Raw genomic sequence first — 26,038 nt, forward strand, 5'->3', positions numbered from 1 at the left:
GCCACCCTCACACTGCACACTGCAGCCACTTCCCTGTCCACAGCCCTGGGCCCTTCTCTCACTCCATGATGGAGACATCATGGTCCACCAAGCAGGCTCTGGAGACAAAGGTCAGTGTGGTTTGCTGCAGTAAGTGCAGTCTGTTGGACACAGCTACATCCAAAGGCACTTGAGAGAATAATACAGACACAGCTCACACCTCATGCCTTCTCTGGACACACACCATCTCACACAACAGTGTGCAGAGCAGAAGACTGCTAAGCTCTCTGACAGGAATCAGCCAAAGGCTGTTTAAATACAAGCACTGCTTAACTCTCACTGCAAATCATTTTGGCCCAGAGGGCTGGCTACAGTTCCTCCATGTCCCCTTAGCCCAACAGTCCTCACCTGTCTTCAGCCCTGACAGTCTTCCCTTCCCAAAGCTTCCTGCTCCCCCTAGACAGCATTTGCAAATACATCTTGTCCTTTCTCATCCTTGTGGCAGAGCAACCAAATGAAATGCAAGGACTGTGGAGACAAAATCGAATTTAGCAACAAAATAAACAGCATGGGGGCTCTCTACTGATTAGATTATGCCTCTTTATAATTTATGCATTAATTCCTCCCAAGATCTGAGATTCCCTGTCTCAGAAGGCCTGAATCCCTGCACTGCAGAGATGCAGATGCCAGGAACATCACTTTGACTGAAACATCCACCTTTCCACCAAGCAGATGAAGCTCTGATTAGCCGCAGAACAGCTCCTCTTTGTCATGCACCGTTGTCCACCCTCCAGAGATACACAGCCCAGCACCATTCCTTCCCACACTCAATCATTCTTCCCAAGTCCAGTGGAGAACATGTCAGACTGTGAAGCATCTGCTCCTAGGTTTGCTCTCAAATCAATTCAAGCATTAATAAGAGTCATCAGCTACTGCAGCATATATATCCAGGAGCTGTTGTGTCCATAGTCACAACTCCCTAGAACCATTAATTCCTGTCCTTTGCTGCACAAGGAGCAGAGGCTGTGAGCTCAGCATACTCAATAACGAAGCCTAAAAGCCATGGCTAGATTTGTCTAATCAGAGCTGGATGTGCAAGTGCAAAAAAAAGAAACCCTCTGAGCCAAGGAGCCGTACCATTCTCAGGAGAAACTAGAAACATTAAGAAACAGGAGGCACAGAAGAGACAAGACATGCAAGGGAATGGCTGCTATGTCACCATACACAAATTGGCCTAATTATGTGTATAAATGCACCAATAGGCATGGATTTGCTGGCTGTATTCTTGACTTTAAATATTGATGCTCAGGAAGAGCTGAGATCAGGATATCTGCTGGTGGATTAGGCTACAGATTGCTCAGTCATTACCCACGGCTGGATCGCCTGCCTTGGATTGCCTTCCTCCAGAGAGCTCTGGAGCTCAGACAGAGGATTTCTTGTGTAGGTCATGGGCAAGGAAGCTCTGCCTTACAACCAGGCAGAGCTGCCTGCCTGCCCTGGCTGGGGCAGAACCTGGGTGCTGACTGGTGCAGGAAAGGGCTGGTATCATGACAGAACTGATCACTGGGTGAAAATAATTTGGTGTCCAAAACAGGAAATAGCCAAGGAAAGAGAAACAGTGTGTTTGGGAGAAGTAAGTGACCACTGGGTACCTGGGACAATCTTCCCATGCCCTGACCCAACTCTCTCAGTTTCACCCTACCCTGTTTCCTCCCATCCCATCCCATCCCATCCCATCCCATCCCATCCCATCCCATCCCATCCCATCCCATCCCATCCCATCCCATCCCATCCCATCCCACCCCATCCCATCCCACCCCATCCCATCCCATCCCATCCCACCTTCTCTACCAGACAAGTCTGGAACAAATGGACTCAGAAGCAGCTTTTTATAGTTTTTGCTTGTTGATTTTTTTTTTAGGTTTTTTCTTGGTTTTGTTTTTTTTTAAATAAGAAATTTATTGCAAATATAGAAATTGATTTTCTCCATACAGGAATCTCCGAGTTGAGGAAAAACGATTTCGTGCCATTCAGTTTTAAAACAGGAAAAGAAGGAAAGAGAGAGAAAAAAAAAGAGAAGAACAAGAAAGAAATACAATTCTAAAAGAAGAAAAGAAAATAAATTAAAAAAAAAGGAAGAAAGTAAAGAACGTAACTCCAACTTAAATTTGTCCATACACAACCGGGGGGTCACAGGGTTGTTACGGAAGGAGGAACACCAAAGAGGCCACAAGGAGCCAGTCCCAGCAGCTGCCTCCCAGGCCCTTCCTTACATTCACGGGCTCACACCCTCTTCTCTGTGCCCGGCAGCTGCCCGCCCCTTCCCACCCCTCACCCCAGACGCTGTGCTTGTGGATGGACCAGCCGTACCAGCCCTGGAGGGTCTGGCCTGACCCGGACAGGCTCTTCCTCTTCCCCCCGGGAAGGTGGAGAGCAGGAAGGTGGGACAGGCCAGCCAGGAGCAAGGCCTCACAGTGGCGGTGGTAGTTACGGGGAGGCAAAGGCCAAGCCGAACGCGCGGGGACGGGGCATCGGAGGGGGCCGTACGGGAGGAGGAGGGAACTCGACCCCTGGTGGGGCAGGGAGGAGACGGAGCAGGAGAAGAGGGAGAAGGAGAAGCCAGGCAGAGGATGCCCTCTCTCCACTCAGGGACAGGGTGGGTTGGGGCAGCCCTGCAGAGAGCTGCCCTAGTAGGATGGCCGGGGAGAGGGACAGAGACACCTCCCCAGGGCGCGTGGGGGGACAGCCAAGGGCAGGCAGACCGAGAACGCCCCTCACAGTACAAGGCCAAAGCGGCTGAGGGACAGGGCTGGGAATGCGTGCGTGTGTAGGGGGGACACAACAGATGCTCCCCTCTGACGCTTCTCCAGGGAAGGACCCAAAACCACCTGCTCAGACAGGGTGGGCAGGGCAGGCCTGAGGTGGGGCGGGCTCCACCAGCCCTACAAGAAACCCCCATAGCCCGGTGGGAGGTGGCACAAAGTGTCCGTCCCACACCAAGCCACCCTGAGGAGGTTCCCTCCTGCTCAGATGGTGGAATAGCAGCAGGCTGGCTTCAGCAAGAGGACACGACTCCATGAGGCTCTTCTTGACTGCATCTTGTGTGGAAGGAGGCGGTGATGGTGGAAGGGATGTTCTCCAGGCTCCTGGAGGCTGTGTGTCCTTCCTGACGTAGCTGAGCTTTCCAGTCAGCAACAAGCATGGCAAGTGTGCTTTTGGGGCCCTGGGTCCAGCTCCTACCCAGATGGCAGCTGCCCACCCTGTAGCACTGAGCTCTGCCCTACAGAGAGGGGTCACAGCTCATCATGAAGTCTGCTCAGATTGTTTTCTCCAGGCACTGCTGACTTACTCCCCACCTCCTCTCAGAGAGCCTTCACCCCTGCACTCAATCCTTTTCCTTGCTGTTCCCTTTGTCCCTTTATCATCCCATTCTTTCCACTGTAGCCATTTCTTCCCCAGGTCCTTTCAGCTTGTCCCTCTTCTACACCTTCTCCATCTCCATCTCCCTGTTACCTCCTTGTCTCACCACTCCTTGGTCCCACCATACCTTATTCACCCCTACCATGTCTGTCCCTTGTCTCTTTCTCAGCTCCTTTTCCACCTTCCTCCTGCATCTTCCCCTCCTTCCTTCAAGCCTGCCAGGCAGAGCCTCCTCCAGCCAAGAAGGCTGATTAGCATTGCAAACACACAGAGGCCTCCTCAGCCCGACATAATTCTTCATTTGTCAGTCATGAATATTTCACACCTGCCTCAAGAGGGATTTATTCAGTATGGAAGAGTGGGGAGGGGGAGAAGGGAACATGGTACTGCAGCATAAACTGGGGCAGCACCAGCAGATATGGGAAAGAGCTCTGCCCCACTGTGAGGAACAGAGTCTCACCTTCACTCCCCTGGGTGGAGGACCCCAGCCCAGGCTTCTCCCCAAGGCTGTTCTTGGGACTTGAGGGCAGGTATGTGCCCAACCTCATTCCTCACCCTCCACAATTTCCAGTGAGGGGAACCAAACCCCTGTTTTCTCTGCCAGAAATAAAGCGTGAAAGGATTTGGTCTTGGTTTGGCCCCAGAAGTCCACTTTGCCCTGGGAGAAGGCAGCATTGAGGGACTTGCCAAAGCCAAGCCTTAGAGGCCTTAGAAACATCAGGCAGTCTCTCCACATTTTTCCAACAAAGAGGTTTTTGAGGCCCTGCCCTCTGTCAGGCCAGCCAGGGTGGAGAATGCATAGGATAGACCTAATCCAGAGGTCTATGCAACCAATAAAAGGAAGGTAGTGGGAGATCTTCTAAGTGGTTGTAATCAGCTGCACATCAAGTGTTCACTGTATCAGAGGTTTCCCTTCAGCTAAAGCACCCCACATTCCCTCAAGAATAACCTTGCTTTTCGGGAAAGAGCAACCAGGGCAAAAGGAAGGTGGTGACCATTTCTCTTACATGATCTATCTTGACAGGCCTTACTCCTGTTCCTCAATAACAAGGAGAAATGATGGCCACTAGAAAGAGCAGGCCTTTTGTATATAACACCTACCCCTTTACACACATGACTGTGAAAAGCAGCTGAGACACCACATTTGGAGCAAGGGAAAGGGGGACACTGGGAAGAGGAAGGAATGAGGTTTACGGGGTGATTGGTTTGGGTTCTCCTTGGGCTATGTTCCCTCTCAAACTGGTAGGAGTCTCTCATAAAATCACATCAGAGATCAATGAAAGGACCAGAGAAAGCAGGGACAAGGACAGGAGAGACTTGGAGGGAGGAGGTTAAATTCCAACAAACTGGCACATACACAACAGGTGTTTGCTCAGAAAAATACAGTAAAATTGTCATGCAAATAGAACGTTAAATCTGCTTTCCTCCAACAGGGCTGGCATCACTTTGTGAGCCCTCATCCTGACGGAGGGAGCAGGACAAAGAAGAAGGGAGGAGGAAGGAAGGTGAGACACTTTGTTCCCCTTCCTTGCCCTCTTCCTCCCACAGAACAGTCCATCTTGTGCAAACTTCATCCAATGGTTTGAAATGGGGGCTACAGCTGGGAGAGAAATGGCTTTTCCATCCTATCCAGCCTCACCCCCACCAGAGAAAAAAGAAGGGTCTGATGATAGCTGTATCCCTGACCTTTCTTTTCTGCCTCATTGAGGTGCTGAGGGGAAAAAGCAGAAACCTTTATAAGTTAATGCTGCCCCTAAAGTATTGACTGAGCAGAACTGTTTACAAGACCACATGGCAGAGAAGCACAGGGAGGGAAGAGTTGGGGAGAGGAACAAGACTCCATCCCCCCTAGCCTGTCATCCCCCTTTTTCTGTCCAATTCTGTGCCCCAGCCATTAGTCTTTTCTGCTTGGATTGTTGCCATGCTGGAAGACCACTGAGCCTGCCCTGTATGGCAGCTGGGGAGCTCTCTGTTGTCCCTAAGCATCTCTCACAGCATTTACCATTATCTTGGTTTGCTGCACGGCCCTAACATGGAGGGACACCTGCCAGCAGTGATGTGATTTCCCTTTGTGACTTTCCTTCATCCTCCTGCACCCAGGTGCACACACACATGTGCACACACACCCCTTCCTCTGGGTTGGATTGGCTCTTACTGTGTGGAGTCAGTCCCACAAACACCTCTGGACTCAAGGCTTTTACTGTGGGAAAACAGGCTGACAGTGAAAAGTCTGAGGCAAAGGGGTCAGGACCTAGCTTAGGATTGTTACCACCAGCATCCCTACAAGGAAGAAACTCCACAGATCTTCATAGGTTTACACTTTGGGGATACCTGCTCTGGTTATCATGCACCAGACTCTGCCTACTGCTCCACCTCACTAACAGACAGTGAAATTGTCATGTGCGGCATGGAAGCCAGCTCTCACAGCTGGCATTGTTATACCTGGCAGATAACAAATTCTCTGCATGCAGCATGTAAATCCCTCCTAGAGAAGCTCCTATATCCTCATCCTTCTCTCAGGGCCCCCAAAAACACTGGATCTTCTGAGGAGCACCTCAAAGAGGAAATAACTACTCAGGGAGGGCCAACATAACATAGGCCCTCGCCCTCATCCTGATAGAGGTGAACTATGGTCAAGTGTTGGGCAGATCATGGAGAGGAGGCTCACTGTGCTGCATAAAGATGAGTTCAGCAGGCAGCCCTCCTGCCTGACAGAAAAATACTGGGGGAGATGGTGCCACGATTGTGCTTTATTGCGTTGCTCAAAAATGGGAATAGGTGGAGAGGGCAGTAGGCTTATTGTCAGTCAATTCTGTGACAGGTCTATGCAAGATGCAGAGGCTGGGATCTAGCAGGTGCAACTGGGATTTTGTCAAGACATGACAGGATCCCTAAGAAAAGTTTGTCACACCTGTGAGGATTAGGAGATGATATGTTGTTCTCACTCTCACAAGGGCGTCTAAGCAGTCAAAGGAAACACTGCCGTCTGGATGCTGGAGTCCTCCTCTATCCTGGCATACACAGTGTGGCTGCACACACAAAGGGAGCTTCTTCCAGGCCATCCTTCTTGGGCTACTCCCAGGCTCCATTCTCACATCCCATTTGTTCCCTGTGCTCCTGTCTTCACCCTAGGCTGTCCCCTATCCATGCCAGAACGTCCATAGCTTATACAAGAGAAAGACTCTTTGTGAGGCCAACCCAGTGAGATGAGCAACTGAAATCCTGTTCTTCACATTCACCTGGAAGTGAGGAGGTTGGATGATACTCTTCTCACAGACACCCACCCCACAGCTCATGGTGCAAATCAGTTGGGAAGAGCTGCAGAGGCTTTGTGGAGAACTTGTTCTGCTGAGGTCCTCTCCAGGTCCCATCCTCATAGTAAAGGGGACATGAACAGAGAGTTTTAAACTGACTAGACAAGGGCAGACTGAGCATAGGTGTGTGAGGTGAGGAGGACCTCTGACCTGTAACACTCATGGAGAAATGGGAACCCCATACACCTCTGATAGACCAGACCTTCCTGCCTTTTCCTCCACCACTCCTTGAGGACCTGGCTTGCCGTGCCAAAGAGAATATTCACAACCTGTTTCTCCCCACCAACTGGCAGAAAACTGGCTCTGAGAAGGCCTGGAGAATGCCTGTCCCTCCATATTGCTGGCGTTCATCAGCAGCAATGTGGCAGGAGAAGGGAAGGAGGAAAAGCAGCAAGGGCACAGAGCCTCTTATACGGCAAGTCCTACCCGCCTTGGTCCTTCACATCTCTTCTTCTTCCTCTGAGGAGGACAGAGATTTGTGAAGTATCTGGACAGGAAGTTCAAGCCCAGGGACCCTTAACAGAGAGGATAGGGAAGGGCAAAGGAAAAGAAGGGAGAGAACTTCTTCCAGCAAATCCCACCTTTTTTGGAAGGGGACAGGATAAAGAGAAAAGCCTCCACTGCTAAAGAAAATGAGGGAAAAAGTTAGTGATGGAAGATTTGGCATAGCAGGTGTACAAGGTGGACAAGGAAGCTTTCTAAACCAAAGTCCTTCCCTCCCACCCAAAAGAAAAATCAGCCTTCAACAGGAACAGAAAGATGAATAGTTCACAGCTGAGTTTCATGCCCAGTGAGTGTCCATCTTTGCCCTTCTCCTACCACCACTGCCACCCACTCCCAGGCCATTCCCCCCCACCCACATTCCAACGTTGTTACCACAGTGTCAGTGCAGGGCGCTCGTCCCAACCATCTGTGGGCAGAACAATGGTCCCCGTAACACAGTAGAGACAATTCGGCGTGTGTGTGTCTGTGTGTGTGTGTGTGTCAGTGTGTGTGTCTGTGTGTGTAAGAGTTGTTGTAAACTTTAAGAAAAGGTTTTGTCAGTTTTGTATTTGTCAGGAGTATTTTGTTGTTGGTTTATTTTTCACAGTCAAGTGGCTTTTTTTCTGGTTGTTGGAGGGGGGGGCTTGGTTTGTATTGTTTCCTTGTGAGGAAGAGTCACAGCTTCTGCTGAGCAGAGACTCCTTTCCAGTAATCCAGGATGTCATGCAGATCCTCGTCCTTGGCAAATTGAACTTTCTTCCGCAGGGCATGCCCAGCTGCCATGTAAACCTCCTCCCTGTGATGCTTCTTGTAAGGCCGGAACCGCTCCCAGATCTTGTGGGTGCTCTCTGAGGAGTACTCAGGGCTGGAGGAGTAGCCCGAGAAGTAGTGTCTGGGGGAGAGCTGGGAGTATGTGGAGTCTCGCTTGGACCGGGACAGTGGCTTGAGGAATGACACCCGCTGGCTCAAGGTGTCAGCGCTTTCCTCATAGTACAGGGCCGGGAAGGAGTGACGGTGCTCGCTGCAATGGTAAGAAGGCTTGACCTCCAAGTGGTGGATGGCACTCGGAGACACCAAGGGAAGACGATCCAAAGGGCTGTTTAGTGGGCTGCCCTTCTCAATGTATTTGGAGTCAGACTTGCTGAGTGGTGGGTGGTCAGGCACATCCAAGCTGAAGACCTTGGCGCTCTTGATGGAGCCACTAGAGGAGACACTGCAGGTCTTTCTGGCCACAGCAGCATCAGCACTGAGCTGGCGCTGCAAAGGGTGGTGGGAGCTTTCCTTGTAGGGTGGGGAAAGAAAGCTGGGCCGCTCTAGCCCACTTGAGGAGCCGGCTGGGATGGACTGGCACTCAAAGGCCATATCTGAGTCAACACCAGTCCCACCACCCAGGAAAGATGCTGTGTCCAGCTTGAGGGCATCAATACAGTTGTTGATGATCTGGTTGACCTTGTCTACCTCCTTGGCTATAGTAGAGATCTCAGCAGCTGAGCCTTGCCCATTGTCAAGCTCCCTCAGGTCCTCATCTCGCTGGGTTCTTTCCAGCCCATCCCCACCACCTGTCCGCACCTCAATGTAGTTACCTTTAGTGGTGACTTTAGGAGTCTCCATCCCAGCGTCCATTGACTTCGATGGGGGCAACTTCTCCCCAATCATGGAAGGGATGGAGGACATCCGTGAGACAGGAATGACAGGTGGCTCACCCAGCTTCTGGGAAGGATGGACCATGGTACTGGTATCAATATCTGATCCATAGCGCATTTCTAGAATGGTCTTTTTGACATTGAGTGACTTCTGTTTCTCCTCCTGCATCCTCCGCTTCCGCAGGCAGTAGTACACCACCCCCAGGACAATGACCATCCCAAAGAGGCAACCCAGGGTGGTCATAATATAGTGTGTAGTGGTGGAAGTACTGGAAATAGGATCCTCCCTGCCTTTGCTCCGGGTTGCAAAGGTCAGGCAAGTATGGTTGTAACGCCTGTTGTTGCGGATAGAGGCCACACAGAATGTATAATCAGTGTGGGCCTTCAGCTTGTTGACAGTGACATATTCCTTCTTGCTCTTCAGTGTTGCTATGTCAGAAACATAGCTGTTGTTGTATTGGACCAGCACATACATCTTACTGTAGGGCATGGGGATGGTGACCATCAGGATGGCTGAAGTGATTGTGACGTCATGTAGCTTGATGCTGGGACTGAAGGAGGAGTCAGTGGTGGAAGAGGCTGGAGGCTTGACTGAGAGGAAATCCCCAGGGCTGATGGCTGACCCCTCATCCAGATCTCGCTGGGAGTCAGGGGTGTACGGAGTTGGGTTGACCCTGGAGAGGGAGGGGATGGTGCCCCCTCTGCACATGGACTGGAAGATGGTGATGGCATTGCGGTTGTGGTGAGGCCGGGGCACCAGAAGCGGATACCCAGCAAACTCCCGTGGAGTCTCACACTGGAGGCGGTCATAGTTCTTGGTGACATTGTTGAAGAGAGCCAGCCAGTTAAGGAAGCCATAGAGGCTACAGTCACAGTTGAAGGGGTTGCCAGCCAGCTCGCACACCATCAGGTTGCTCAAGCTGGTGAAAGTGTTGCCCTCCAGACGGCTGAGGCGGTTGGATGACAGGTCAATGCTAATCAAGCTGGGGCACTCAGAGAAGGCAGTTGGGGTGACCAGCTCAATTAGGTTATGCTGCACAAAGAGGAACTGGAGGCGGGCCATGCCCCGCAGCATGCCCTCTGTCAGGTTGGTGAGTTTGTTGTAGCCCAGCTGTAGGACCTGGAGGTTTGACTGACCCATGAAAGCCCCATCCTCAATGTAGGAGATCTCATTCTTGGTCAGGTTCAAATCAGTCAGGTTGCCAAAGCGGTTGAGGGAGGAGTACAGCACCACCTTGAGCTTGTTCTCGTTCAGACGCAAGTCGTGCACCGTGCTGTTGATGTGCTGGGGGATGGTCTCATACGGGGGCTGGTTCTGGCTGCAGATGGCCAGCCACACATACCCTTTGTCCCCCTCAATCAGCCAGCAGTCACCTCGCACGGTGCCAGGGAAAAACAAGCAGAGCAGGGCAGCTGCCCACAACCCCAGGCACAGCATGGTCTGCAGTGGTGCCCTCATCAGGATGGGGGAAAAGAAATCCCCAACAAAAACCAACGCCAAATCTCAGGACAATGGCAAAAAGAAACTAGGGGGCAAGAATGGGGGTTTAACAATGGAAGGGAATGAGCACCCCAGTCCTATGAGATGTCATCACCATTATTTCTTCTTGCCCTCTGGGTCAATCCAGGAGCATAGAGGAAGGGGAACACATGCAATATTCTTCCAGAACACCCAAAAGCTATGACCATGGATGTTTGGTCCAGAAGGGAACTACCTTGTGCTTCTTTTCTAAACAAAAATTCAGGCCAAGGGTAATGAATCTTCTTTGATGCTCATGAGCGACTCACACACTTTTTCCCCTTTTCTCCCCTCCCTCCCACCCCCCACCCACACCAAAACCACCCCCAAACAAACCCAAGTCCTCCCCCTCTAGTCTTTCCCTGCCCCTCCACAGTGTGATTTGGAAGAACAAGGCAGGGCTGCCTCCTGTGTCGCTCACGCTCCCTTGGTTTCTACTCCTTCTCTTCCTTCTTTCCTGGGTTCCCTCTGAGAAGCTTCAGAGCTTCGGATCAAACATGTCGAAAACAAAAATACAGAGAAGGAAAGAGCAAGTGTGCACAAGAGAGATCCATCTGTCACTGGGATCTGGAAAAGAAAACATGAAAGAGAAGAAGAGGCATCATTTGGAAGGGTCTTTGAGATAAGTGTATAGACAGCAATGTTTCATGAGAAGAGGGAGATGGGGAAGAGACACCTTAAGGGGGGTGCAAGCAAGAGAGGTGTGGTACTGCCTGCCGTGCTGATAAGCCTTTGAGGAGGGAACCCTCACAATGTATAATGTCATATCAGGGATATGCAGAAGGGTATCTGGGCTCCCTTAAGTAGTGTGATCACAGCCAGGGACCCGGGGGAAGGCAGTGGCGTGGGAGTAGAAGGGGATGGGAAAGGAGAGTGGGAAACATAAAGCTGTTATTGCGGGGGCTCAAAACCCCTAGTGTAAACAAAGGCAAGCCCCAAGCACAGCCAAAGCTATGAAATTTCAACTGACTGGAAATGATGTACACAGAATGCATGAAGCAGGGAAAATGCAGACAAGCTTCTCCCCCCACCCCCCAAAAAAAGCCAAACACTTTTTTCCTTTCCTTCTTTCCTTGATGCAAGAGGGATAAATAATTCAAACCACGTGTAACAACTTCTGCTCTAAAAATTGTTCCTGACTCTTGGTGCACGGACAAGGCTGTTGAGGTGAACCAGTCTGGCTTGAGCACAGTGGGGGGGGGGGACGACCAGGCAGTGTGTCAAATACCAGCCTCCAGTCTCTCACCCAACAATGCCAGAACTCCTAATCTGAAGCAAATCACACATCTACCCCCCATCAAAGAGTGGCGCACAGTTTACACCTTCATACTTTACTACCTCTCCTTGGGGGCTATGAACACTGCCCCTTTGTAAGAAAACACACCTTGAAGACAAAGTGACATTTGCCTGTTAAACCACAACAAATGTATTTCTGGGCTCTAGGCAAGCTCCTGGTTCTGACTGCAAAACACAGCCTAGAGCACCTTTCTCTCCAGCTACAGCTTCAACCCTTCTCCCACTGTGCTGAGACAGGAGTCTGGCAGGGGTGTCCTCAGGCAGCACAGAGGAAATAATTTCATACAGTAGATAAAACACGTGGGCACTCTGCTCTCTTTTTTTTTTTTAATTTTAATTTTGAGGAGAAAGGAAACACTAAAAAAGCAGAGAAAAGGATCCTTGGTTAATGAAAACTAAAGATTCCCCTCTTGCCCCTTTTATTTTGCAGGGAGGTTGCTCACTAAAGATATCGCTGAAGCCTTTGCTGCAAAAGCTGAACCAATTTCTAGCACAGAGACACAAAGGGCAGAAATAAAATGAAGGAAGATAAATGAAGGAGGAGTGAACCCTTGAGGAACAAGGCTTACGTCTGTGGAGAAATCTGAGCTGATTTAGGTCTGTGGAATTACCAGGCCAGCTGGATTAAGGGATCAGAGATAGTGTCACAGAGAAACACTTAAATATTCAATAATCCAAAAAGTAAAGCCAAGACTGAGAAGGGAAGGGGGAGAAGAGCTACACCAATGGAAAAGACAGAGAAAAACCCTCAATTCCCCACAGCTCATCATCTGAGGCCACCAAACTCATGTCACTTATGATTGTCACATGATAGCCTTCAGCTGCTGCCTCAGCTTCACCTCAGCCAGCAATGAAGCAGAAGGCAGAGGTTTTTACAGCCTGTTGGTTTGTTTCTCAGCCTTGTAATCCAATGAGAAATAATTTCCTGATGCTGTTCCCCCAGATGCCAGCTAGGAGGCACATCTGGCTCTCACACACTGGGACCCACAGGCCTCTGATATTCCTCAGCATCAGTCCCTGCCTTGTTCCTCCATTTCCAGAGGTGACTCCATGCAGAGACACAGCCAATTCCCCACACCTTCTCTATCCCTTTACCTTCATCTCTACCGTTCCTTCACTTTGCCTTTGATTTCTTCCACTGAACAAAGGAGTGGCAGATACTATCATGCTTTTTGCACTTTGGTGCCCAAAGTATGTCCACTGCAGGCAGAGGCCAGGGGCACCCCCTGAGCAAGCAGTGGAAAGATTTAGGGATTAGAGATTTTAGCCACCATCCTTCTCTGAGCATTATGTTCTGGCCTGCCTGTCTCACCTCGCCAATTACTCTGTACAATATCCAGCTCCATACAGGAACGTCCCAGCCCACTTGCTTTGTCCCCTTCTGCTAGGGCAGACTGCTCCAAAAGGTGTGCTAAAGTCACCATTGCCTGCTGCAGCTTGCTCATGGTGCACATGCACAGAAAGAAACTCATGGCCAGGACCATGTTCCTCTGCAGCAAGCCCAGCAATCCCTGAGAGCCACCCCATCCCACTCAAGGAGCTGCACTCAGGCAGGACAGAGAGGGTTTGGAAGGGCAGATGTCCTAGTAGCCTGGAAAGGAAAGAGGTGGGTTAGGGATAGATAGGAAAAAAGGTGGTGTTTATCATTGCTGTTTGCCAAAACCAAGGGGACCATGCAGAAATTCCTGCTTCCCACCTACCTCCCACCTGGGCTGTGTAGCCTTGCCTCAGCCACCAACCACAGGAAGGATCAAGCCACTCCTCAAGCCAAACTCATTGGTCCCCTTGGGTGCTCAAGGTAACCATGTATGAGAAATACACAGACCTTGACATTCTTACCCCAATGGTTCCTGGCTCCCCACCACCATGCTGGTTTTGAGGGTGCTGAATCCAGCCCAATCCATGGGCTACTGCACCCCTGCCCATGGCCCAGCACCCCATTTCAGCTCAGCCCAACACCAGCAGACTGTGCTATAGCATTGCTGTAGGAGTGCTGGTCTCCAACTCTAGCACAGCCACGTCCTGCCCTCTAGGGAGCAGCTGCTCCCTGACCCTGGGAGGCAAAAATCCATAGTCAAAGGCAGGCCAGGAATGAGGGGCAGCACTATTGCACTACTCTAACTGTCTACAGCCAAAAGAACATAAATCACACAGCACTGGAGTCCAGCAGCACAAGGAAGCAACACTCTGTCCTTTTTGCTGGCCTGAAAGGTGCTGACAATGGAGTTGGCTGTTTCCCTCTCTTGCTTCTGAGGCAGCAGAGCAAGAAGGCACAGGACAGGGAAAGCAAGAATGAACAAATCCAGCACAGCAGAGAGCCAAGGAAGGGGGATGCAAGAGTTGTGGAGAACTTATGGGCAAGAGAAAGAGTTAGAACACGAGATATGTTTTATAGGGAAGGTACAAGATAACCACCTCCATGTGCTGGGCTTATTTAGTTGTAGGGTTCCAACACTCTTCAGTGTCACCCAAGATTTACAGCAAGCCCTTGGCTCCTGGCCATCCTCATATATGTGTGAACATGAAGGAACAGGAGTGACATGGCACCCATGAAAGCAGTGCTGTCCTTGGCTGGCACAAAGCCAGCCTATCAGCTCCCAGGTGATTTCCCTCTGCTTTACTTTCTATTAATGGATGTCCCAATGTTATTGGCATTTATCTGTAGCATGTTGAAGAAGAGCAGAAGGCCACAGGGATGGTTCCATTGTTCAGAGGAAAGAAAAGAGAAGGGAAAGTGAAACAGGGGGCGGAGAGTCCCAAATCTGAGTCAGGAGGTAGGTGTCAATGGCCACAAACATCCCTTTGACTTGGAGCTCAAGGTAGCACAGGGGATGACGCAGGATTGAGGTCACTAGTGAGATGGCAGCATAAAACACAGCCAGTGAAAGTATGGACAGGCAGGATAGGAGGCACAGAGGCAAACTGGGGCCTGAGGGCGTGCAACGACCAAAACTGAGAGAGAATACAAGGCAATCAGAAAAGTCACATACAGCTGCAATTTGGGCCTAAAATTCTGACCTTGTCAACCTTGTCCTCTTGGGGCCCCATGCACTGGAAAAACCAGCACTTAATTCTACCATTGCTTAAACGGTGCTAAGAGCCTCCCATTTGAAATGCATGCATTAAAAACCTGGCAAACACTCTTGACTCCTCTTGGGACACCCCGAAACCAGGCCAAAGCTCCCGCTGCTTTCTTAAGCTTCATGCTGCAGCTGAGCATCATCCCTCTTCCCAGCTCAGTGTGCTGCCTGCTCCTGGCAGGCCTCAGGGCACAAACATCATCTCCAAGTGACTCTGCCTCCTCTTCTTGGCTTTAAGGTCCTTCCAGGATTTCTCTAACTACTTTCTGAAAGAGAAGTCTTTCCCAGGGATGCTTGGCACTCAAAATTCGTGACCTTACTTGAAGGGACTCTCCCTGTCTGCTGGGTAGTTTCTGTAATTCACAGTGGTCTGAGCATCACTGCAGCCACCCTAAATCTGGTGCTAAATCTCTGGTGCTAAATCAGCACCCAGAGATTGTCCTTGCTTTTGCATCTGGCTCTAGTGGAAGCACAGTGCCATGGGAGAAGCTTGAAGCACGGCTGTGGCACTCACAGGACAGCAGTCCCCTCCCTCTCAGCCCTGCTTCTAGGGAATTATTGTAGGAGTTACCTTCAAGTCATGCAGCAAAGAACCTGTGACTGTGCCCATAGGTGCCCCAAAAGCTCTGACTATCTGGGACCAAGAGAAGAGGGAGCAGAAAGCCTGATAGCCGGTGGTTTTGTGGCATGGAAGACATTTGAGTGTGCACGAGAGAGAGAGAGAGAGAGTGCCTTCTACTGTGGATTCTCTGATGTTCACCAAGGGTTGAGCTCCACAACACTCTTTCCTTTAATGGGTCTCAATGAAGGTTTCTTTCTCACGTTATCTCTTCTCTAACTTATCCCCTATCTTCACAGAACACCTTGCAGGAATTTTTAAAATTAGAAGGTTTTAAGAAAGTTATAAAAACTAAGTTATCTCTCAGTTCCATCCCAATGTTCCATTTGTTTGAAATCAGCCCTACAGCTTCAAAACTCTAGAAGTCAAAGGAGCTGTGCAGCCACACTAGAAAGTCATGCGACAAAAGGTATTCCCATGTCACTAACCAGACAAAGCCTTCATCCCTTACAGGAGTTGAACTGAATTCAATGAGTCCTGCTGAAGGGTGTCCACTCAACCTTAGAGGCTCTGTGAATTTGGCAGTGTTGCTGCAAGAGAAATCTCATGCTTCAACTGTGGGCAGGTTCATTTCACTCTAAACAAATCCACAGTGCCTGCGGGTAGAAAACTCATTCCTCTGAAAGTTGGGCTGGCCCCACTCTAAGTGGGGAGGAAGATTGCAGCTCCCAAACTCCAGCTGTCCCTGACATCTGGAAGCCCAAACCACTGGGATCCCAGCAGGACACTGGGAACCAAACAAGATCACAGCTGCTTCTCACAACACCACTGCAAGGATACTCATGAAGCTCAAATTCCAGCCAGCAAGGATGGGAACCTGCAGAGAGGAAGGGAAAAGGGATGAAATATGGACTGCAGAACTGCCCCAAGGACATGCTGCTCTACACTCTTGCCCTTTGGCCAGTTTGGGGCATGGGAAGGAAGAATTCAGAAGGAAAAATTCAGAAGGAAGAATTCACACACCCAATCTCAAACAAACACACTGCCATTGACTCCAAATCTTTGCTGGGACAAACAGCTTAAAGACTAACCATGAAAAAAACCCAACACGTCACTGTATATAAAACCCCTGCTCTCCCATCGTGCCTTCCCAACAGCGATTAGATGCCTAATTTGTTAGGCAGCAAGAGAGAGAGAATGGGAAGGCTCAAGGGAGAAAAATGAAGCAGCTCAGAAGCATGAAAGAGAGAGCTTTAGAAGCATAAATCTTATTTTAGAGTGATAAATACTGGCAGAAAGGTCTTTCATATGCCTGTGGTTCCCTGGCAGGCCAGAAAGCCACTTTTGTTTTCCAAAGTGAAATGGTTACCTTTTATATTAATATGATTATTGAAGATTAAGGCGGATTTGCATCAAGCCAGCTCCACCCAGACAGCCCACAGCAGCAATCCACAGAAGCATGTACATGGGGGTAGGCTTGGGAAATAGCCTGCTCCAGGTAGAAAAGCATGTCAAGAGATTAGAGGTGTCACAAAAAATACTATCACTGATAAGGCTGCCTTCAATTCTCTCCCTCCAGAGCCAGGAGGGAGGCCTGGGAAACATCCCATGAACCAAGACTTGGGGCAGTAGAAAGGCTTAGAAATAATTCCTGCTGGCCAGGGGAGGGAGCATGGGCTCTGTAGGGACCTGCCATAGGGAGTATGACAGCCAGAGTGGCTCTGCCCGGTGCACTGGCGCGGGAGCGAGTCACTGTAGAGAAAGATGCGAGGTGGAGGGGGTGTGTGTGTGGAGGAGTAGCTGTAGGTGATGGGGTGGATATGTGGGCTGGGGCTGGATGTGGTTTAGTCACTCTGTGAAGCAGAGAACCGGTGCTGGCTCCTGGGGAGGGAGGAATTGCCATGGAGAAGCAGGCAAAGGCTGTTTGTGAGTTTATGTGTGCGTGCATGTGTGCTTGCATGAAGCAGGCACCTCGGAGAAAGGGGTGGGAGTGTTTGGCTGTGTGAGAGGCGCTGCAGGGGACGGGGTGGGAGTGCCGGCTGCCTGTGGGCGTGCAGGGATCATGGGAGACAACCAGTGTGTGTTTGGGAGAAGGCTCCAGGGAAAGGGGTGGGAACACTCCTGCTGTGTCCCTGACGTGAATCACTGTAGGGAGCAGGGTGGGAGGGCAGGGTCTATGCATGTGCATGTGCACGTGTGAAGGAGCTGCTCTAGGGGACAGGGAATGACCTCTGCTGTCTGTGAGCTGTTGAGGGGTAAAGGGACGGGAATGGCAGCTCTATATGAGCGTGTGTGCGGGCTGCTGCAGGTAACAGGCCAGGAGCTGGGGCTCTGGGAGCATGTAGCAAGCAGGGTGGGAGCACTGGTGCTGTTGTGTGCTCCCATGCAGCATGTCCAGCCATGAGACCAGGAGAAATCCTTTGCCTGTATGTGATATCACTGCGAAGATCCCCCACCTCCTCAGGGTCATTGTGATGCCTCTGCTGTCCTGTGCTGGCCTTGGTGCCCTATTTCCTTCGACAAGTCCTGGCTCTCAGCAGTCTGACTATGACCAGCAGGAAGCTATTTGAGAGATGCCCTCACTCAAACCAAGCATACCTGGATGCTAATAACATCCCCAGCAATCCAGCAGTGCCAGTTTAGAGGGCCCCCAAACATGCTACCCTGCGGGTAGGGTAGGAAAAGGGCATGGTCCTTGAATTACAGCTCACTCCAGTTGCTTATGGGGAGGCCACAGAGCCTAAGGAATCACATATGTCCTGGAGCAGCAATCACTTCCTGCCATTTGCAATGCCAGGCGTGCAAACTCCTGCAGGGCATTGGCATTCAAGCATTGGCATTCAAGCATCCTTCAAGGTTCTCTCGCCTTCAGCCAACCCTGTCCTGGATGGCCACCTGAGAGAGATTCCCTCACTGGCAATGAGACCCTCAGCCCCTCAAAGCTCTTCCTCTGGTCAATGCATGCCTAGATTCAGCAAGAAAGTAGCCTCACACTGGACAGGGCATTCTGTTTCCACACGGATGCTTCCACCTTCCTTCCATCCTCCACCCGCAGGCAGTGGCACAGCTCAGCCTGCAGGGGAGGGACCCTCCTCCCGGCCGGCTCACCCACCTAGATTTCAAGCTAGCATCTGACATGCATTTGACACAGCCGTGCCTCCCCTCTCTTTTCCCCACTACCTTGCCTTGTTTAGAGCCTGGTTTTTTCTTCCATTGCCAAAACACAATGACTGTTATAATTAACAGATTATCTCAGTGCGACAGCTGCAGTCCTTTGAAAATTAGGTTGAATAACAGGATCCTGCCGTATGGTAATTTCTTTTCATCTCTCAAATATTTCTCTCTCTCACTCTCGTTTCTACCTCATTTCTATTTTTCTTTCTTTCTTTTCTCTCTTCCCCCTCCCTACATTCCACCAGCTCCCTGACTGCACGAGCAGTATCTTTGGGGTGACACAGGCTGAAGGGCTCTCTCTGCCTTCATCAGCTGTTTTCATTCCCCTTCTTTTACTACCACACCTCACACAGAAGCAGTGCTTGCAAGCAGGTTCATAAACACGTCAGGAAAATACATGCCCACCAAAGGCAGCGGTCAGGGACCCTCTCTGAAGCCCCACTGGTTCAGAAAAGCACCCCAGGGAATTTCATGGGGAGGGGAGAGACTGGGATGCAGTAGCCTGAACCACTGCCTGCAAGTTTGCCACAGGGAGCTGGGAGCAACGTTGCAGCTCAGTGGTTTGCACAGAGTTAGCCAGGGTGCTCTACCCACCCACTACCCCTCCACCTTCTTGCTGACTCAGTATCTGCCCCTGACTCACCACTTGCTCACTGAATGGGGACTGGCAGTACTTACACAGCATCCTTCTCTCTCGCTCAGGCAATAGCTCTGCCACTCACCACCCCCTTTCCCATTATCCACCTACATCTGTCTCTCTACCGACTCAATCAACCCAAGACAGCCAGAAAAGCAGCTTGCTGGGGATTCGGGGTTTCAAAACCAAAATAAGAACTGCTCCCAGCTGGACCCAAATTGGAAAACTCCTCCTCCAGGACTAGAGATCCCCTGGCCCTAGCTGTAAATGGGACTGATCCATCTGCAGAAGTGGCTAGACTCTTCGGTCTCTGCTTGGGCAGATGCACTAGCACACAGCGTTTCAGGCTGTGAGGATGACCAGCCAGACATGTGGGATGGGTCTGTTGGAATGGTGTCCGGCATTTGGCAGCTGAAAGGTTTCAAGTTCATTATGTTCTGGACTCAGGAAGTCTGCAACTTTGTTGTTGACTGCACCAGGAGCATTAGTTAATTATTGTCAATGCCTGGCTTGAGCTCACGCAAAATGCCTTGGTCCTGCAGTGCTTCTTTCATCCATGTCTGTAATCTATACAATAGCATCTGTTACACTTAAACACCGCTTTTTCCTTCTGAAAAACAGGGACAGATTTCTCCATATGACATGTCCATCACAGCCTAACACACCTCTGCAGAAACCAGTTCCAGCTGGGTCCTGGGCCCCCTCCTGCCTCCTCAGCACAGCCATTTCCTCTCCTCCCATGGAGTTCCACCTCATTTATTTCTTTAATCCCAACTCAGTAGAACAGAAACTCTTTGTCACCATTATTCTGCCAAAAGCCAAGTAGTTTTATAACAAACACTCATCCATTCCATTGTATTTCAGCAGTCTCCAGCAATGCTTCTCCTCATCGTCCATGATCTCTCTCTTTTCATCCTTTGCCATCCTCAACCCCGCATTTTCTCTCTGCTTTCACTCTAGGCCCAGTGATAGCTCATGGCATTTATAGCACATCTCCTCATTCATTCACTGTCACTTACCCAAATGTTACCTTCATTTATTAATTCTTCTTTTTTCTAGTAGCATCCCTCTTCTGAGTGCTTTGTACAGTCCTACTTACGTATCCAATAATAGTATTTTCCCAATGAGTGAGTCATATACCCCTTTGCTGACATTTAGAATTCTCCTTGTTCTTTGAAACACGTTTATTCATTCCCCATCTCTACAATTATATATGTCTACTCATGGCGTTGCATTTCCTACAGCAGCTGTGCAGCGAACAGATCATTCGTGCCAATAGCCCAGCAAAATTCTTTTTCCTCCTGGTACCTTGACATCCTCCATTTTAATTATGTAGGCCAAAGCTAATTTAGGCCATGATGCAATCAAAAATGGGGGACAGCTCAATTTAAAAAACACCCCACCCTTTCCTTTGTTCTTACTCAGTCCAGTTTTCCATCTTATTTCCCCACCTACTCTCTGCTCTGCCTCTTTCAATGCTGTCAGTAGCAGAGTACATGGAAGCTGCAATTGTTATTGGGCCTTTGATTTCATAGGCGCTGAAAATATTTTCAGTGAGAAACAAACTTTGCTTCAGACTGTTTCTGGGCTGAAAGGACCCAAAAAACAAAGAAGCATTACTCAGCTAATACAGGCATGTATATGTCTTACCCACTAACCCACCTAATAGGTACTTCATGGCCAGGGAATGATGCTTATTCCCTTAAATCTCTCTCCAGGTAGACCTAGAAAGCAATTAATCTGGCAGCCCCTCCTTATTCCTCACTGTGGTCCTATTCCTTCCCCCACAGTTCTTTGTTTCTCTTTGAGTCCTTAGTCACCCTTGCATATTCCATATTTTATTTATTCCTTGCTACTCCTCTTAATCTGCATAGGCCAAACCCTAAGCTCCGGAGTCACCCTGACTCATTTCCTACCCAAGAAAAGCAACGTTTTTTATCAGTGGGAAAGCCTGTGATGTCAATCTGGACAGAGATTGATTCTGCACAGGGACTCCCGCATGATTATTTCTTGTTCTCACTCATTCAGGTCTCCATTTAGCAACACGCTTAAGCATGCACCCAACTGTAAACCCATGCAAGTCCCATTCAGCTTCTCAATTGCTTTCTTCTGCAACATCTGTGTTGATGGTTCCCACATCTTCCAAACACAACAGATTCTCCCTCTGTGCTTCCTCTTCCTAACCTCTCTGTTACCCACTCACCAACATCCTTCCTCTTGCTTTGAAAAATTCAGGTTTTTCCTGTTTTTTTTCCTTTTCTTATTTGGATTTTCTTATTTTCGCTGCTGCCAGGCGAGTCCAGGTTGTAATTTCACCTCCCTGTTCCTGAGATTGCTATGTTGAATAAAACACTGACTTCCCCCTCTTCTCTCCAGCATTCTGAAATACTGAATTGGGCCACTAAGGAGAAAAGCTATTAGCCAGGACTGCTGTCTCTGATACTGAAACAGAGCTGGCAGCAATATTTACAGGCGACTTTGAAAGCTCCAAGGATGGCTTGTGGCCAAAGCTGATGATATCCACCCCCTCTCTTTTTTTAATGATGTCTTCCTATGACTCAGTCTGGTCCATAAGTCAAAATAAGATTTTTTTTTTTTTTTTACCCATCTTCCCTTTAAGCAATGAGAACAAGATCCTAAGAACAGAACGCTGTAGCATCACGGACAGGACACGTTACGTCACGAGTAATGCAACTTGGGGTGTCCTTGGCAGCTTAAAAAGAAGCAGAACAAAAGGCGTATGTCCTCTTTCCGGAGAAATGAGTTTTGGCAGAGCTAAACTGGCAATGGCCTGAGTTTTCTAAACTTAGTTTTAACTGTAAGCAAAGCAAGAAACACGCGGGAAGCAGAGACACGGTGACCTCAGGGGCTCATGACTTCCCAGGCTCAGCAAGGAGCTGCCGTGCCCTTTATTATCCCGCATTGTGTGGAGGGGTGTCAGGGGAGCTGTGGCAGCTGTTTCAGAGGGGGCTGTGCTGTACCAAGCCAGCCTGCCCACACAACCGTACCTGTGCCTCCAGCCACGCAGTCTGCAGTGACAAACAGCCACTCAAATGCCTGAGGAGCAAGCAGTTCGGCAGGAGACCACTTCATTTGCTCCTTGCCTTCCTTGTCTGCCAGTGGCAGGGAAAAAATGCATGTTTGGAAATTGCCAGTGTTGTGTATAGCATTACCAGGCTGGAGTTATACTGACTACTAGACTGCTACAGGAAAAAACAAAAAACACCAAACAAACAAACAACAACAAAAAAAGCCCCACAAAACCCAAAAAACAACAAAAAAAAACCCACCACCACCACCCAAACCCCCAAAAAAAACCCCAAACCAAACACATTAAAAAAACCCGACAAACAAAAAACCAAACAAACCCAACAAAAAAACAGGAAAAATGGGAAAAAAAATCCAGAAGAGGGTAGCAGGCTGAGAGCTGTGAGGAAGGGTGGGGTGTGAGCGGGGGAGAGCCAGGCAAGGAAATAGGGAGAGAAATGAGACAGTACTGTATCCAAGAGTAGATACTATGATGATGGGGACATTAAGAATATGATAGATAGGCAGGGAAGGAAGGCAAGCAGACAGAGGAAGGTACAGAGAAAGAGACAGAGACGAGGGAGGGAGAAGGAAGAGAGAGAGGCAGAATTAATTTAGGAGGAATATACTGAAAACATAATCTTCTCAACAGAGTTAAAAAAGAGAGCGAGAGAATTAAACAAACAGCGACAGGAAACTGAGAAAGAATAACTTTTTTTTTATGAGCTTGTTAACATTTGTGAAGTTAAGTAACCCTAAATTTATGCCATTAATTTGCATGTATTACATTTTTTTTTCTGTGCTGCCAGTTTATAGTCTCTGTGAAACCTTTAAAAAGTAGCTTTTTTTCTCCTTTTCCCTTTGCCTGTGTTAATTAAGGCTTGTGATATATGTATATTTTTTACACTGCTGCTGTGCTCTAGCATTTAATCATGAAATGGCCCTTTTTGCCTTTTATTTGGGCTGCTCCTGCCTCATCCTTTCACCTGCACAGAAACCTGAGGAGGCCTGCAAGGGTCCACCCACCTGCACCGATCTGCAAGCATGCCTAGAGCCAGACTGAGATCCCATGATCCCAGGCTGGGATTCTCCCTGTCAAGCAAGGCAGCTTTCACAACAGGGAAGAGGATCTTCAGCTGCTGAAGGGTTAACAGTTCCAATGCACTAGGGCATTCACATTGCCATACTGAAGCACACGGTATTTACACATCAGCAATCACTGGGGAGCCATAAATCGGATTCTCAGGGGAAATCCAGCCAAAGTAGAGTGAGATTCCTAATGAAGGAAGTCACAGCCAAAGCTGGGGGAGGCACGAGTGACAGATACCCTCTAATCAGCTGCTGGAATAAAAAGGGATGCAGGTCATCCTCCAGGGCTAGGATTATCCAACCTAGGATGCACATAGAAAGAGCTGCTGTAGAAAATGCAAGTCCAGTTTCTCCCCTGCTTCCAGGGGACTGCACCACGCCAGTTCTCAGGGGCAGTGTCCCTCCTCTCCTCCCAAGGACTCTTCTTTCTGGGCAGACAGATCTCTTTCCTAAGCACATTGCTGACTTTGGAAGTGCCCAAGGCCAACACAAAGCGTAGCTGGTGGAGCCCTTTTGGCAGCTGTCCCAGCAAGCATATTTCTGAGCTCAGCTGGACAGGAGTCCTGGTCCTAAATGTGCTTTGATTGCTCTGCTCCTCTCCAAAGGCTCTGTTTCTCCCAGCTGTAAGCAGAGTTTGCTGAAGCAAGAAGCAGGTTGCTAAGCCTGGTTTGGATGCTGTTTGGTCCTTAGTGGAGCTGATGGGACTCATCTTGTTAAAAGCCAGCTGAGCTGAGACCATGAACATTGAACATTGGTTCCAACCTAATCACCCTCCATGGGAGACACAGCAGCTGGAGGAGGGAATAAGGGGGATTGCTGGTCACAGCAGAGGTGGTGTTCCCTCATCCCCTGTGTAGGAAGCTTCTGATCTCCTTGGGGTCTGACTGGCATATGAGAGGTCTCTGGAGGGTCTCTGCTGAACTGGAGTTGGGAAGCAGAGGTAGGGGAGACAGACCAGGCTTTCCACACTGCCATTTATTTTGCCATATGGGGGTGTTGAGCACCAGAGAGGATATTCTGATTTACTCCCTGGCTTACTGTTGCTGTGGCAACGGGAGAAATACAGGCCAAACCAGGCTGCATCTGCAATGTGGTGGTAATAGAGAGTTTGGATTCCCATGTGTGTGTGTTTTTGTTTGTTTGTTTGTTTGGCTGTTACAGGAGCCACATGGTAAAAAAGGACTGTTGTGATGAAAAGAGAATGAGGTCTGAATTGTACCCAGACAAATACACCCTCCTGTCATGCCAGAGCCAAACAGTCATGCATGCAGTTCTATTGACAGCACACAGCCCAGGGAGCACCAGCACACAAATGTGGCCTTTCGTCCCACCACAAATACACCCCTGGAGCTGGGGGTCCTCAGCTGCTCTCCCACCCTTAAAAGAAGCCGGACTTCTTATTTCGTAGGTACAAAGCCCCAGTGCACCAGACACTTTGTAGTTGGGCTCTGAAATGCAGCTAAGAGTCTCGGGCCCCCCTAGTGTCAGCAAGAGAGTTTCCTCTGCTGTCAGACCCACACATCCCAGTCAGCTGTGATTCTAAGGGATCACAATCCCCCCACTGGTTACCGAGCAAATACTCCTCCCTGCAAATACTCCTCCAGCACATCGTAGTGACAAGTTCTTACCTCCCCCCACACACACTCCCCAAGCTGATCAACAAAACAAACTCAGCCCTTGCTCAACACTCATATCTCCGATTGGGAGAGATGACCTTCCTTGCCAACATCAGAGTGAGCCCTCAGGTCACAGAAGTGGCCTGCTGCAGATACCAGCCTCCAACTGTGCGAACTCATGAGTCTGCCAGCACAATTCCCACCCAGAAAGAGAGTTGTAGAGCACAGTTAAGTACAGCCTCTTTCCTTCCCTCTCCTCCAGCCTGCTGGAACCTGAGTATCCTCAACCTAAATACTGGCCTCTGGAGAAAGGCTCCATGTGCACTGCATCCAAAATATTGGCCCCAAAGACCAGCTTTAGGTTAAGTGGAAGGAAGGCAGTTTTTCAACTGCCCCTCATGGCCCCAGAGCTTCTCCCTGCAGTGCTGGAAGCACAGAACAGCCTTGTGGCAAGGCAAAATTGCTATTCAGCCCTACCATGATCTGTTCTTCCTTATCCCACAGTCCATGACAGGCTGAACATAGCATAGATGCCACATAAGAGGACAAGGACATGGTTTGCTTAGGCATAGAGACTTTGGAGTTCCTGGAAATCAGACTCCTAATCAGCTTTGAGGGTCCTCCGTTGCAACTTTTGCAAAGGAGGGGCAAAGTCCATGGCAGAGATAGACTGAATTTCCTCAGTCTGGCAGAGCAAGAGCCTGTGAGGCAGGATTTCTCTATGAGGACAGCACACTCGGGGTGAGACAGCACCAGAGACAAGGGGTATCACTGAAAGGCTGGTGATGCCAGTAACCTGTTGGTTGCTGCTAATAGTGACACTGAGATTAAAAAAAGTGTGGGGGAGGGGGGAAACAAAGGCACTAAAGTTGAGCTGAAAAAGATGAGGTGATGGAGATGAGAGGCTCTCCAGATATGAGAAGCTTCTACAGAACATTGTGCAGAGAGGAGATTTCCAGCTCAATCCCAACAAGGACAGCCACAGGGAATGTGTGGTGGCTACTGGTGGCTGCAGGAACGCTGTGAGTTTGCAGCATGCCTGTCCACCCAGAGTGTGCAGGAGAGGTGAGACAGGATACAGATTCACCCCCCTTGACTCCTGGCTGCCTTTTCTCTCATTATTCCTGAGACTCCATCTGGCCTCACTATTTTTACACACATACATATTAAAAAAAAAAAAAAAAAAAAAAAGAAAAAAAAAA

The 26,038-nt window shown here is 49.5% G+C and overlaps 1 protein-coding gene and 1 long non-coding RNA gene across 2 annotated transcripts in view; both read right to left on the reverse strand.

Moving 5' to 3' along the window:
- Positions 1–2,315: 2,315 nt before the first annotated feature.
- ELFN2 (extracellular leucine rich repeat and fibronectin type III domain containing 2) lies at positions 2,316–10,633 on the reverse strand. The gene has a single exon (XM_030959727.1). The coding sequence runs from the start codon at positions 10,296–10,298 to the stop codon at positions 7,872–7,874; it is 2,427 nt and encodes an 808-aa protein (XP_030815587.1). The 5' UTR covers positions 10,299–10,633; the 3' UTR covers positions 2,316–7,871.
- Positions 10,634–10,709: 76 nt separating this feature from the next.
- The window catches only part of LOC115909965, a 49,751-nt gene continuing 34,422 nt past the window's right edge, over positions 10,710–26,038 (reverse strand). Inside the window, exon 3 of the long non-coding RNA XR_004061178.1 lies at positions 10,710–10,925. This is a non-coding gene — a long non-coding RNA (uncharacterized LOC115909965). The remainder of the gene's footprint in view (positions 10,926–26,038) is intronic.

Source organism: Camarhynchus parvulus, chromosome 1A, assembly GCF_901933205.1.
Source record: "Camarhynchus parvulus chromosome 1A, STF_HiC, whole genome shotgun sequence".
Lineage (NCBI taxonomy): Eukaryota > Metazoa > Chordata > Aves > Passeriformes > Thraupidae > Camarhynchus > Camarhynchus parvulus.

Bases quoted from the DNA above. Each gene is read 5' to 3' on its own strand.
- ELFN2 (XM_030959727.1), bottom strand. From the start codon at position 10,298: ATGAGGGCACCACTGCAGACCATGCTGTGCCTGGGGTTGTGGGCAGCT.